The sequence below is a fragment of the Oenanthe melanoleuca genome, chromosome 4, assembly GCF_029582105.1.
Source record: "Oenanthe melanoleuca isolate GR-GAL-2019-014 chromosome 4, OMel1.0, whole genome shotgun sequence".
Lineage (NCBI taxonomy): Eukaryota > Metazoa > Chordata > Aves > Passeriformes > Muscicapidae > Oenanthe > Oenanthe melanoleuca.
This window is the reverse complement of record NC_079337.1, coordinates 61,378,291-61,393,384: the sequence shown is the minus strand read 5'-3', so window position 1 is coordinate 61,393,384 and position 15,094 is coordinate 61,378,291. Positions and strand designations below refer to the sequence as shown.

Genomic DNA, 15,094 nt, shown 5'->3' with positions numbered 1-15,094 from the left:
AATTATTTTTCCCCCCTGGAAACAGCTGTGATTCAGAAGGGAACTGCCATACAGGAGAGTCCAGCACCAGGTGAATTATTGCCACCTTTGGCAAGGCTGCTCTTATTGTCCTCTTCATTCCCACTATGATATCCCCAACAAGAAAACTGCTGTGGAACATGCATACTGGAGAAATCCCCTTTTTGATTAAAAAGTCCCTTTAGGATAAATTTCTACTGTTCACTTATTCATACACACTTGAAGGCAGCATTATTTGCCCATAAACATTATGCATGTTAATTCAAATGCAATCTTACATTTGTGTGCAGGTTTCCCATAAAGTTTCCCCATTGTTGCACCACTGAAGCTGAGACCCCAACATCATGAAGCTGTAACATGTTTTCTGTCCATTGAAATGGCATCCCAGAGCCATGCAGCATTAAGTCCTCTGGAAATGAAAATTAATTCTCATAAAACTTTTAACAGCTGTATCTCATACAGGGGGCAGAACAAAGCAGCACTGGGCATTTATGCTTCCCAAGGATAACTGTGCACAGAGATCCAAGGAGCACTGTTTTCATTGCAGAGTAGTATCCCCCACAGGAAAGATTATTCAGATGTGATATAGGCAGATCAAACATGCCTGATGTGTCAAGTGGCCACTGACACAAGATATTTTGGGAAGGGAGATGTTCAGCTGGTGGCAAGAGATAGCACGAGGTAATGCTTAGTGATTGGTGTTCCAGCTTGGATTTACCACCCCTTCACTATATGGGTGACTTCCATTTTCAAATTTAAACTAATTTCTTTCATGTCATTTGCAAAGTGAGAAACAGTTAAGGCCAGTTTGTTTGACAGGATGACAGCTGTCACTCCATGTAAACATACCCCAAAATGAAAGAGCAATCCAGCACATGGAAGTAGAAAGTCCTGACACTTTAATTATCTGAAGAGATTACAAGATGAAAGTCTTCCTTGAGGCAAATGTATATTAGTATTGATATAGTCATTGTGCTTTTCAGTAAGAGAAATAGGAGTCTGTATTTACATAAGAAACTATAGTGTCTGAGATCTTTAAATATCATATTTATGGAAATGATTCTGAATTACAGCATTTACAAAATAAAAACAAGCTTAAATAAATATTCAGTGCATTAAATAAGATTTTTTCCACAGAAGCAACTTTTTGTGCATATTTATTTCACAATTGAAGTTTGTTGCAATTTTTTTATTCTATAAAAGAAGCATTAAATTTCTTGTGTGTTTTTCTGTTTTTTTTTTTTCCTAAAAATAAAACTGCAATAATCATTGCAATGTGAAGCCTGAGATTTAAGCCTGAATAAGTATCATTGCTTGCACCACATAAGCCATTCTCCCACCAATCACCCAACCCCATGCCTTTCCAAACTCTGGTGAATGAAGACACTCCAACCCAAGGATTTAATAAGAAGGATTTCAGGGAAGTAATAATAATAAAAAATATAAATAAGTGAGGATAACACATCAGAGCTGACATTGTCTACAAACAGCATCATAAGGCTTGTGCATTACACATAAACTAAGTGAAGCTGTTTCATCTGAATCAAAATGACAGTAGTGCCAAACTGCAGCACCCTTATATGGCTCATTAACACTGAACAGTAAACCACTGAGCAAAGGGAATGTCCCCAAATAAATAAATAAAATTAAAAAAAAATAACACTGGCCAGTTTTGCCTTATCATTTTGAGTGATGACCTTTCTTGAGCGTGATACCGCAAACAACTTCCTCATCCATTTTTGTATTTATCACTTTGAAACCCAGTGTGTAACACCATGAGTCAGGAAAGGGGGCACAGCAAAGAGCTCTTGATCTCGTTTCCTCTGTAACCACAGCACACACTGTCTTGCTTTTCATGTGGCCAACTCAAAGCAGGTCCAAATGCCTTAGAAACCTCAGTGCTCAGGGAGCTCTTACTGCAAATAGTTTGTGCAAGATCATAGCATGAATCCGTGTGAGTCTTATTTCTTTCCTCTCCAAGTGAAGACAAGAATTATTCCCTGGTGTTTCAAATAAATACAAATGTCTTCTGAGTTGTAAGCATGAGTGAAGTACCAGTATGCACTATTTTACATGGTTACTCTGCCAAATGTGGACAAGTACCCATCTCTGGCTGACCATTCTGTAAGACCTTTTGGATATCTCATTACATATCTGCCTTTTAAAAAACCTCAGTATGGGCTAAATAATTTGTCTTGTCTACTAAATTTTGCTAACTGTCAAAAATATCTATTTTAATATGAATTCATTTATTTGGTAGCCACTTCCTCTGAAATTTGTTAAGTTTTAAATGCTGATATAGAAACCAAACCTCTGTGTCAGACTTTTATTAACAAGATTTAGCATAAATGATTCCGATTATAAATACTTGCAAAACTCCAAACTACGGAACTGGAAGTTGTAAAATTTTTTAGAAGACAACTTGGAGTTATTGCTCTGCTCAGTAAATGAAAGGCAACAGAAATATACTGTTTTAGGGCCTTCAGTGCTTCCTATGGGACTCACTGAAAATTTTGCCTTTGTAAATACTGAATACAGATTTAGAATAGACTTGTTTTTATTAATCTTAGCATAGGTAGCAAAAATCTAGAAATAGGAAAATTAAATGGCAGCAGGTGGGAGAGTTTTGATGCCCACAGCCATGCTGAGATTCCAGTGGGCATGGGAGTGTCTGAGCTTTGGGACTGATCTGCTGGGGATGGACTAATTAACTGGCTACTCTGTTCCTAGCATGTAAAATAAGCAGCAATGCCTGTTCAATTCTCTGAGCCCTATTTCCTTCCACACAGTGCATTTGTTCTGCATATGGCATCGTAACATTAATGTTATAAATTTATGGAAGACTGTACTGTAGCCTTAGAGCTACAGACGCTTCGTAGTTCCCTTTAGCAGCTTAGTAAAATGCAGTAAAAACTGTCTGTACAAAATTTATAATAATGGATGTCAAAGCCTACGTGCCCTCACTGGGTTCCTCTTTCTAGTTAATTCTTGGCTTAGGTCAAATATATCAGTCCATGTAAGACTCCAGAAGACACACCAGTAGTTTAATATGTCAGATACCAGCTCTGTCACTATAGAAAGGAGTGACATGGAACATGTAACAGTGAGTGCAAACACGGACAGGCTTCATCTGGCCATAACGAGGTAATGGAGCAGAGTGGGAGGAACAGCGGGAGCAGAAGATCTGAAAAACAAGAGGGAAATTTCTTTTCAGTTCCTCTGAAGAACAGGATGGGACAAAATTGATCTCAAGGCAGGGGAGAGAAGATTGTATGAGCTGGCACCAGCACCATCCTCAGCACAGCAAGTGAAGGGGGGCCCCAGCAGGCAATCCCTACCCAGTGACCACTTTACCTGGCCAGGCTCAGTCCCTCTGGTGAGGGTGCCCAGCACTTACAGTAGCCAGGCCTGGCCTGTCCACCTTTGCAGGTCACAGGGGAAGGTAGCTCCAGCAGAGGTGCAAAGAACATCTTTCCCTTGGTTTTAAGGAAAGACTAGGGGAATATTTGTGAATATCTCTGAATTTCATACTCCTGCAAGTCCACTACATGGTTAACAAAAGCAGCTTCTCTACCCTCTTCCTTTCTAACTTGTACACCAGCCAGTAAGCAGAATGGGATTGCAGATTTCTTGCTTCCTGTGGCACATTACTGCTTTTTTCTCCCTCGTTCCCTCTTCTGCCCCCACAAACTTGCAAAGCAGCAGCCCTGCTCACCAGAGTGATCCTGAACAGGTCTGGAAAGAAAGCAAAGGACACACAGTCCCTGCAGTGAGCTGTGTGTGCATCACCCCTGGCTCATTAGAGCTTACAGCAGTAGTCCAGAGTGACTCTTGTGCTGGGGTGGGGAATGTTCTAGGATCTCAACAGGGAATTCTGCCTTTAGCTTTGTACACCTTATTGCTGTATAAAAGTCAAACCCCTCCCCAACCATTTGTAAACAGCCTGAGAGTTGGCAGCCCAAGCACACAAAAGCACCTGTGAACTGAGAACCCTAGCTGAGTGTGCACATTTACTGTGCAGCCAGGTTTCTGTGGTATACATGAATTTGCTGCTCTCTTTGGTGGGCAGCTCCTCACATGTCTGACTGAGTCATTACCTTGCCACAGCTCCGACAGTGGTGCTTCCTGCGAATGACTGTGAAAGGAGCCTTGCATGCAGTGCAGTAGCTGCAGACTTCATCTGGAACCCAGTCAGGAGGATCTGTCAGAAACACAGCAACAAAAGGGAACATAAACCAAAAGGGAATAAAACCAAACATGTGATTACCAGACCCTCAAGGAAATAGGGAGACTAAAATATAACAGCAGCTGCTTGCATCTGCATTTCTCCAGGTGCTTTGCAAACAGCAGCTGAGTGAGTTCAGGATGCCCATGAGGGCTCAGCTCTCCTCTGCCAGAAGCACATGAGGCATTAAAATGGCCCATGACAGCTTTGGACTCAAAATAAATCTACCTTAGTCAAATGGAAGTGGCAGGGAAAAGGAGATAAGCAAATTAAAGGAGATTATTAAAGCAGAGCTGGATCTCAGGCATTTTTGTCAGTGCCATCCACCATCAAAACAAGCTTAGAGCTGAGATCATTCCCAGGCTCTTCAGCCTTCCCTCCAGAAAGACCAACTGCTTTTCTGCAATTAGGCAAGCAACTATACAGGTAATAAACCCAAAGCCTGATTATCATCTGCTAAATTATTAGGACTCTTACTGGAAGTCACCAGTAACTACAGCAAAACCACAAAATCAAGTGCACAAGGCTTAGCAGAGAAAGAACTTGCCCATTATCATGAACAGCATATTTCAGTTGTTTATGTCTCCTGTGAGCTCTCCACCCTCCCATAAAAGACAAGCAGGGAAATGATTTGGTTTTGGCAAGGCAGAATGTATCGGACTCCCTTCTCTTGAGCTGTTTCTGCTCACCACAGGCTGACATGACCTCAAAGAGTCTGAGTTACAAGTGCAGAAATTAAGCTGACTACTTAATTAAGTTGGTAAAAATCTAATGAGTGCAAAGCAAGTTCTGTCCAGAAGGAACCCATGGACATGGTGAACATGAACTGCTGGGTGCATTTATCCAAGTTCCCTGTATGCAGTTTCTGAGTATTATTTACAGTTTGCAAGCCATGCAATTGCTGATTTATAAACCTGACAAGCAAGATCCCTGCCTCAAGGAACATACTATCAAACAACAAAATATATGGTGCAGCTAATGCAGAGGTTAAGGGGGCTATAGCTATGGGCAGAAAGATAATTAAATGTAAAATCCACTGTTTTGTTCCAACATAACTTTGACCGGTTTTCATGTGTCACATTGCAACATTTGTCAAATTAAAAGTGCAAAGGATATAGCATTCAATGTAAGAAACTGCTCAAAAAGCAAATTAATAAAAACAAAGAGAACTTAGAATTTGACTCAGCTTTCACAACTCTCTAAAGTATTTTAGAGGTTGATGTAGCTTAAGGAAGCTATCCTTCACTTAATGAGCACATCAATCTGATAAAGGTTATACCTACAGGGCCAGTAACCAAACCCAGAAGCTGATGTGCAGAGAAATGACAATGGAAAAAAAGGAGATTGCACATAGAAGCCTTCACCTCATACCTGAGAACAGTTCACCAGAAAATGTTCTGTGGGGACACAAGGCTACAAATTCCTGGTTCAAAGGCAGGGTTTCCTTCAGCAGCAGAGAGATGTAGGACTGCCAGCTTAAATCAAGCATTAATAACATTGAGGCCAAAAGATTTTTCTTTCCACTTCTTTTCCTTTTCTGCAATCTCCCTAGACAGTACATGTATCTTGCCCAGTGAAACTTACTCCTAATATTAGCTGATGTAGATTTTGAAAACTTTTTGTCACTTTGTCTGATCTTAAACTATGGCAAGCCTGATGGAGCATCCCCAAGCTCTCCATCCAGGAGACCCCTTGGGTTATCACACATATCCAAAACAAAAAGCAAAACTATGAATCAATAGCAATGTTCCTGTTTAAAACTTGTCTCTACATAGATTATGTTCAATGGATTTAACTATCCATTGATTCTCACTCGTTTTGAAGACAGCAAAATTTAGGAAGTTAGTCTGTGCCACCAGGTCTCCCTCTGCAGATCTGGTGGAAGCAGACTTGGTAAGATGCTCAGTTTGGTACTGATGCTTTATCAACTGCACTGCAGTGTGGACTACAGGTTCAGATAGCTACTGAATTTAATATTCACAGGAAAATCATGAAGCTCAGGCCCTTTCTGTACCCCCTGCAGCATCCCAATGCAATGTGCCACTTCTGCAGCACTGGAACCATCACCACTCCTTCCTTCAGATCACAGGTAGACCACATATGTTTTAAGCCAACACAAAGACTCTGGAACTCATCAGCAGAAAGCAGCTTTCTTATCAGCAGTTTAATCTTTTGTTTGGGTTTCTTTGAGGTTTTTTATTTTTTGTTTGCTTTGCTTTTTGGAAGGGAAAGAGAGTTGTTTTTTCTTCTTTCCCCCCCAGCCACCCCATATTTTTCTGTTGTTGCCCTTGAAGAGCAATGCTGAAAGAGTTGGTTTTTACTTGATCTTGCATGGATTTGCCTCCATGCTAAACAGAAAAAATAACTGAAAAAAAAAAAACCAAAAAAAACCAAAAAAAACCCCAAAAACAACAAAACAACAAACCCCTACATTGTAAATTTTGATAAATAATGACATTAAACTAATAATCATATAATCCATAATTCACAGTTACAGAATCACTTGATTGATAGATGAATTAATCTGAAAACTTTGTTTTTGTAAAAAATAATTCACAACTTATTGGCAATGTACAGAAACAGTACAACCCTCTCCATAGAACACTCTCCCACAGTAGAGGGACTCTCTGCCTCCACACTGGTGTCACATCAGCTGATTGACTAAATTAACAGCTCGGTAGTGTGGCTAAAGGGCACATTTGCCCCCAGACAGTGACTCATCAGCAGGGTGCACAGCCAGTCCCTGCCCCATTGCCTCAGGGCTTTAGTGCCCTCCCAACATCCCAACTGCTCCACCAAGATCTGCTGCACTGCAGCACACCCCCAAATAGTAACACTTGGTTATGTAACAGCTTTTAACATTCAAAATGCTGTACAAATGTAATTGCTTTAATCCTCATCACCCAGCTACAGTCAGTGTGTGGGGAGAAATCAGGAGAGGGATGTCTTGTACAAAATCATAGTGGTGCAGCACTGAAGTAACATTTGGAGTAGGGAACTTTGAGCCACTGCCCCAATGTCTGTCCTTCCAGTTGACTGAAAACAGCCTGACACTGACTACAAACACAGAGTTGTGAGACTATGCAGTGAGAAATGAAATGCAGTCCTGGACTGGAGCCAAAGTGCTCACCCTGGCAGGAAGGATAAAGCCCTGATGATTCTCTCTGAGCTCATACAAGCCCCAGTGGATGCCACCCCTTGGTTCCCTTCCCCAGCCTCATACCTCTCAACCTTGGAAGTGTTAGGAGCAGCCTCTCTGACTTACACACATCAGCAACTGAGTCACTGGGCTTTTTATAGAACAGGCTTTTGAAATCCTCTCTGAAGAGCCCTCTCAGGAGGGGATAAAGCTTCATTTTGAGGAGTGGAGAGCACGTTACACGAATTAAACCCCGAGCATGAGCCTGAAGATGTGCTGGAAGCAGGGCAGCAGCATCCACAGGCTTTTTATGTTACAGTCCTTCTCCAGGCTATGCTGCTCCATTAGCTCTGCACACTGCAGCAAATAGCAACATCCAGTCTCTAAAGCATTATCTGCCTGTGCTTCAGGGATTTGGACAAGGAAGGGAGGGAAAACCTTGTTCCTGGGCTAATTGGCCCAGTGCTTTATCATGCAGTGAGAGTTTGGAAAAGTCTACTGGGAAACAGATGAAGTCCACAGCACAAACATCAAAGAGGAGGAGGAAGGGAAGGAAGGGATTAATGAGACAGACTACAGATACAAGTTTTAGAAGAAAACATTAAAAGCATGCACAGGAAAAAAAGGCAGAGAAATGAAGAGAAACAAGTATTTAAATAAATAAGAAACAAGTCTAGAGAAAAGAAAATGCACAAGATAAAATTAAATAGTGTTATGACTGAAAAAGGCTCTTTAACTACGCAAAAATCTTGCATTACAATTTCTCATAAATCATGAAGTTTTAGTCTTTTTATTTATTCTGTAGATTTTAGGACTCACCTTTACATATCTATGCTATCTCATTAGCTAAAAACATTTTCTGCTCCTAGTTAAAAGCCAGATAAATCCAAGCTTTAAGAATACCATAATCATGGAGGAAAAAATCAGACACTGTAAACCGTCAAAAAGCAATCATTACTTAATTTGGCTTAAATATGTGCATTAGACCTAATGCAGTCCCACCTAATCTTAGAAAACCAAGAAGATCGTCTCTCTGTCTCAGAAGACAAGAGGAAGAGAACATGGACTGGGTTCCATCACCTGTGATGATCGGAACATTAAACCAGAAAGCTGAAGTTTTTTCTGTGGTGCTGAAACACAAGAGACTGATACAGAGAAACAAACAATCCCAAAAGTTGTTGGAGCTTGCAGAAGGGCCTAGGCTAGCAAATCTATACTCTGGTAGGAAACAAATCAGAAACATGCTGTCTTGGTTTGATTCTTCAAACTAGGACACATGCACACCATGACTCCCTGTTGAAGAGCAGCTGCTAAACCCTAAGCTCGTGGTGGTGCCAGACAATTCAGAGAACAGATGCCTTTCTGCATATTCCTAATGCAGAAGTCCACCTGAAAGCTCCTCCTGCACTGGTGTGTGTTAGATCTCAGAGCACACCATGCAAAATACCCCTGATGACACCTGCACCAAAGGAACCTGCAGAGGCTGCTCCTGCAGCAGCCCGTGGAACCGACCCCGCCGCAGCGTGTCACCCTCCCAGCTGCAGAAAGGGTCACAAGGGCCTGCTGGAGCTCCTCTGATGAAAGCAGGACTGAAAATTCTCACCATTTTAAGCACAGAAAGTAGAAAACTAAGGTGACTTGACTACCCCTCGCTTCAGCTGCCACAGTAAAATGAACCTTTTTTGTCCCTCATCACACCTGATTTTCCTCATGTCATTCTGAGCAATCTCTGACTTTGATGTAAGATTTCTAAGAGGCAATTGTACCAAAGTAATCTTTGTCCTTGCTCAGTAGATTCAATGCTGATTACAGCCAGCTTGAAATTTTTCAAAGAAATAAATTTTATGCTTAATATGATTTGATGAAAATTTTGGGGGTTGAGGGAGAAAAGAGGTACAGACCTCTTAGCTTCAGCTCTGGTAAAATAGCTTTCTTAGGATGGAATTTCTGTGCAAATCTAGAAAGCTTTCACCAAGACACAGAGCTTTGCAAACTTGGGTTCAAGCCTCTGCTCTGCCTGATTCAACATCATCTTGAATGATGTATCCAGGTACATGATCAGCAATTGGTTCTTTAGGCAAAATAATTATTTATATAAAATGGAGTAACTCTCATAGAAAGCACTGGCTTCCATTGAAATACCTGTCAAATCTTTACTTTGAATCAGATGAAGCAGAGACTTGGATGTTCCATATAACCATTAGTAGGAATATTCTCCCTAAGACCTACCAACCATCAAAAAATAGAAAAAAGTTTGTAATGCAGCAAAACACTCAAAACATGTATTTATTAGACAAAGTTTCAAAGCTAATCAAAATCGTAGTTATTAAGTCACAGAGTTGAATAAGCCTGTTCTTTATTGTATTTAGGGGATATTTTCCTGTAAGTACTGCAAAGAAGTTTTAACAAGTTCCACATATTAGTAACAAAGAGGGATAGTCTTGGAGAAGGGACAAGTTCTTAAACCTAATTCAGATCAAATTATTGCACTACAACCTAAAACCTGTAAAAATCCTGTAATTCTACATGCATGATTAAATATGTTCAGTTGATTATGAAACATTGCCTCCATATAGAAATTTGAGGCTCTCTCACACAGTGTAAGCAGAGTTGCTGAAAAAGGGAAAAGTTAAGTGACAGAACATGTTTGGCAACTGAACTGTGCAACTGTTCAACTTCTTTCATTTACAAGGTGTTGCTAGTCATCCTTATAAATAACAGGGTAACCATAGGCACATAGAGGACAAAAGAAAAACTGAAGCATTCAGCTGGGGCTGAATGAGCCATGGTGATTAGATTCTGCACATGCAGGAGCATGGGTGTGTTTTCCTGACCCAGCAACTTCTCACTGCAACAAGAACAAGAGCTTGAGCCTCAGGACTGTGACCTTCTGAACTGTGCTTGTGCTGCTGGTTACAGAGCAGTCAGAGCCTGTGACAAGACATGAGAGGGTGGGATGGCAAGGGATCAGGGAGAAATAGTGTGTGCTGTGAAGCAAACAGATGCTAACTCTACTTGGCACAAACAGGTATTTGTACTGGCAGCCACAGCAAATCCATTATGCCTGCAGTTTTAAGTAGGTGGTAGCAAGCAAGGCAGCTCTGTACAGATGCTAGAGGGATAAGGAGTGAAAATGCACGTATGGCTGTAGGGAGCTGAGATGATACAGCAAATATTTTCATGGAGCACTAACAGCTTCAAAATGCTTGCTGGTTTTCCTTGAGAAAAATCTTCAGATTTCTAGATATGTCATGCTTATTCTAGGACAACAAGTGTACCTCACTTTCTTACCTGCCTTTAACTTCACTAAATAGATAATAAAACTATTTGCATTTCCCTCAGTCATAACAGATCAGTCCTCCCAAGTAATAAGTTATCCCAAACTACATGTATGATAAAACTCAGATTTGCCTAAGTTTAGTACTAAAATCATCAAGCTCACAAGGATAAATGTAATGCTCCCAAATTTGATGAGCAGTGTCACACTTATGCACAAACTGATAAATGAAAACATAAAAAAGGAATAATTTTGAAGCCAAAAAAGTTAAGAAGTTACTGTGTGTGTGTGCACACCTATGTATATACATGATAATCTGCTAGCAAATACAAAGCAAGTTTTCTGTTAGGGCTAGAAATATGATGCCAGATGCATAAATGGCAAACTCCTACTGCCCCAGTAGTTTGGTCTTTCTATAGCTGTGCTGCATATAAAGAGTGACACAGCTCTGTCCTGATAAGGGATGCATTTACACTGGGTTAATTAAGAGCAATTTTTTACATTTTCCAACACAGGGGTTTCCTTTACCCATGCTGTGACCCATGCTGCCCACTCTCAGTCAGCTCTTATCCAACAGTGGTTTGTCCAAGCTGGAGCTCAGAAACTTCCCAACAAGGTTCTTCCTGTGCTGGTTTGTAGCTCACCAGGGCACAGGGAGAAAGGCAGCACCACAGAAGTTCCCAGGACACAGGCCCCATTTGCTGTTACTGCAATTCAGAGCAAGCACCACTAGCAGCCAAGGTCCCAACCTTTTTGCACAATTGTAGTTTGCCACTGCAATTTGCTTTAAGTTTATACACAGACTTTGTACTCTACTGGCTATCACCATCATACAACCAGGGCAAGAAATTTTACTATAGTTTAAAATTACTTATTGAATATTACCTAAATTGATGTTCTACCATAGGAAAAAAAAAAGTTTCACATTCTCTCCCTATAAATAATTTTTAAATACTCCATAAAGTATAAATGTATATACTTCCTTGACAATAATCTTAGAACACTGGGACAACAAGTATTAACATACAGACCATAGGCTCATGCTTTTGTTTTGGAATGCCAATTAATCTGTTGTTTATCATATTTCAACCTTCAAAAGGTCACTGGATTTAACTCTTAAACCCTTGCCAAAGTCAGTTGGCTCATAATAAACATTCATATTTGTTTTATGACCCAGGCCAGCTGGTGGGTTTTATACACAATGAGAAATCTGACAAAAACAAGTGATTCATCTTCATAATGTGAGTAGAGGCTGAAACCTTCAGTACAATCTTAAGGCCATTTATTTGGTCAGGTTGCTGGGCTTGCTTTCCATTTCTGTGTTTTGGGTGTTTTTTTTTTTTTTTTTTAATACCATTGATTCAATACAATCTAAAACATTTGCTACATTTGGTTAGAGGGATTTATTTGATAATAGGGAAGAGCTTTCCTGGCAGGTAGTTGGCTGGACTGTCTCAATTCAATACATGAATTCTGCCACAATGGCAGAAGAGAAGAGCTACTGATGGGCTCCTTTACTTTAAATTTTCACTTTCAGTTGAAATAATTGAGTGACCTGAGGTATAGAATTGACGTACAAAAAAGGAATTAATTAACTTTGATGCAATGCTCTCAGTCTTTGCATTCACTCCATTTACAATGATAACTGTGTATTCCTGTACTCCTGTTGATGGCTCATGGCCAGATCTGGCCTGAAGGACAAACCCACCAGGCTCTCTGCAAGAAACAGGGAACAACGTTCAAGCAGCAAAAGTTGCCTTATCCACCAGACATCTTCCATCTGCACCCAAACATCACCCAAAGTCAGGGGCTGTTCCTTCCACAGTGGCCAGCAAACACAAGATACATGGGGAGGTGTTGTAAGGGGGAAAAGGAAGGTGGCTGACGAGGTTAAAATCTTGGTATCAGTTTATGCCTCATGCTGGATGCCTTAAGGATGGCAAAACCATGTATCCCATTAGTTATCCCTGCATACCTCATCAGAAAAAAGTCTGTACAGTGTTGCCAGCAATAACAACTTGTGACCTAAAGGGACAGGGGTTTGGCATGAATTGGAGCTGAGGGGTGTTTCTAAAGTTGCCATAAATTCAGCAAATTGACCCACTTCAGATATCCCTTTTAGCAGACCTTCTGTGACTTCTTGTGTTTTGGAAAGTGGAGCTCATCTCCAAACTCTTCAGCATCCTCTGTCTCTTTGAGACAGATAAAATTCCTCTATCAGGAATGGAGCCAAGTAAGAGCAGACCACACTCTTCAGTACACACAGTCAGGAGAGCTGCACTGCTTTGTACGAGTAGATATTTACAGTACAACCACTTATACATAAGCCAAAGAAGGGTCCCAGAGAAAGCCTGCAAGGAGACTGGTGTAGACATGGCCAAGCCTTCCCAGTGAGCCTGTGTGAGCACCAAAAGTAGAGTACCTGCAGAACACCTGCTAATTGGCTCAGTTTAGAGGATATGCTAGCATGGGAAACATTGGACCACGGCAGCCAAGCTCATCCTGGCATCCACGTCTAATTATTCAAAAGGGACTTGGTTATGCCACAAAGGGCTGCTTTCTACCATGCAGGCACACATAAAACATCTGCTATTCTCAATAAAAGTGCAGGCAGGGGATTGGTTTTTTTTTTTTTTTAAATGATCTGCATGTGCTATAATACTACATATCTGGTTTTACCATTCACTCAGGGCAGGGACATAACAGATTCATCCTGCCTGGATGCTGCAGGGCCGCCTGTACTTTCAAGAGAGTCCCCTTTTCTGCATTGGCCATATCACCTAAGTACCCAGACCAGTCCTCTTATTTCAGTAAATAATTCCCAACTCACTTCTCCAAACGTGAAGCATTCCCTGTGCCAATAGGTACCATGAAAGGCTGAAGAACCTTAAAAGCTGAGCAACATGCCAGGGAAGAGAAGTGACTTTGCTGTGACAAAATGTACACCCACTGTGAGAGAGTTATGTAGCATGCTGCAGTTCAGAATTACTGGCTTTCAAGTTCTGTAAGTCAAATTCACCAACAGCATCAGCATCGATCCAAAACAAAAGACAATGAATTGAAGTGGCAGAGAAGGAATAATCTCAGTCTCTTTGCAATAACCTACACATGGTAAAGGATTTTGTTTAAAGATTTGTTCCTTCCTGCACCTTCTGTGACATTCTGAATTACAGCACAATAGAAAAATCAATTAAAATGACTACTGAATAGTTCTTTATCTGCCTCCAAATCATCTTCCTCCAGAAGAGATAATATTCTACAGTGCATTATACATGAATTAGGCCTGCTGTTCTAAATAGATTAGATCCTTTAGCCTGCAGCTTCAGAAGAGTAAGCAAGCAAACCATAGGTTTTATATAAGCACAAAATAAGTTATAAATATGTAGTATTACTCTAAAATCTAATCTTTGAGAGTTCCTTTTTCCCCCCCACCTGTGATTTCTGATCTTTATTAAAAATGACACGAACCAATATTTCTTTTCTATTGGTCACCACTCTCCACATACAAGCAGAAGCACACACTGCTTCATCATCCAAACCTCCCACTGGAAGGACAGCAGTGTACATGGACAAATACATAACAATACATCAAAGTTTTAAAGCACAAGGAAATTACTGCACACTTGAGTTTCTGGGAAGCTCAGATACAGTTTCATAGCTGATGGCTGTCTTGTACTTCTCACTTGACCACAGACATATTACAGCCCTGATAATTGGGCTCCTGGTGTGCTGTAACCACCACTTAGCCTTAAAGATCAAAGCTGATTGCTTTCTTGTTTGCTCCATCTCATATATCTCTTTTCTCATTCTTTGACTGCAAGTGCTCTGGTATCTTTTAATCCATTTTTTATACTGATTTTGTCATAATAGGACGTTAGCCGACAATTAACTCTGAAGAAGCTCATATTAATAAAAAAGAAACAACTTGTGAGCTTTCAGAATACTTGAACCTCAACCAAAACTTTGAGACTTATGTGCTTTCTTCATTCTTACCATGTACTCTCTGAGATTTGAGCAGACTTAGCTAAAACTATCCTTTTCTTTGAAATAATATGAAGAAGAATGAGAAAATATTAGCCAAAATATCTTGATCAAAGACAAAAGTGAAGAAAATGAAAGGTACTTCTGCCTTGGGATAAAGCAGCACATCCACATGCAGCAAATGATACAAAAACCCTCAAGATTTGTCTGAGAAGACCTTACTTAAGGCTTTGCATCTCACACAGACCTCAGAAACTCATCAGATATAACATCATACACTATTAAATCTTTACTATACAGACCCTTTCTGCACTGACATAGACAAATTCATACATTGATGAATATGACAACTTGTGGATAAGAGTTCCATGAGGCTGTAAGAAAAAACCTGAAAGAAATATGCTCAGTTTACCTTCTTTATCTCTAAAACAGCATGACAACATTTTATACTCAC

At 40.4% G+C, this 15,094-nt stretch overlaps 1 protein-coding gene across 4 annotated transcripts in view; it reads right to left on the bottom strand.

Annotated features, from left to right (window-relative positions):
- Nucleotides 1–900: 900 nt before the first annotated feature.
- The window catches only part of ZFYVE28 (zinc finger FYVE-type containing 28), a 143,192-nt gene continuing 128,998 nt past the window's right edge, over nt 901–15,094 (bottom strand). For all 4 annotated transcript variants that reach the window (XM_056490387.1, XM_056490388.1, XM_056490389.1 and 1 more), the window contains 2 exons: nt 4,116–4,219; nt 901–3,202 (listed from right to left, as the gene is read on the bottom strand). In XM_056490387.1, the coding sequence (XP_056346362.1) occupies nt 3,071–3,202; nt 4,116–4,219 (236 nt within the window). In that variant the 3' untranslated portion in view covers nt 901–3,070. The remainder of the gene's footprint in view (nt 3,203–4,115; nt 4,220–15,094) is intronic.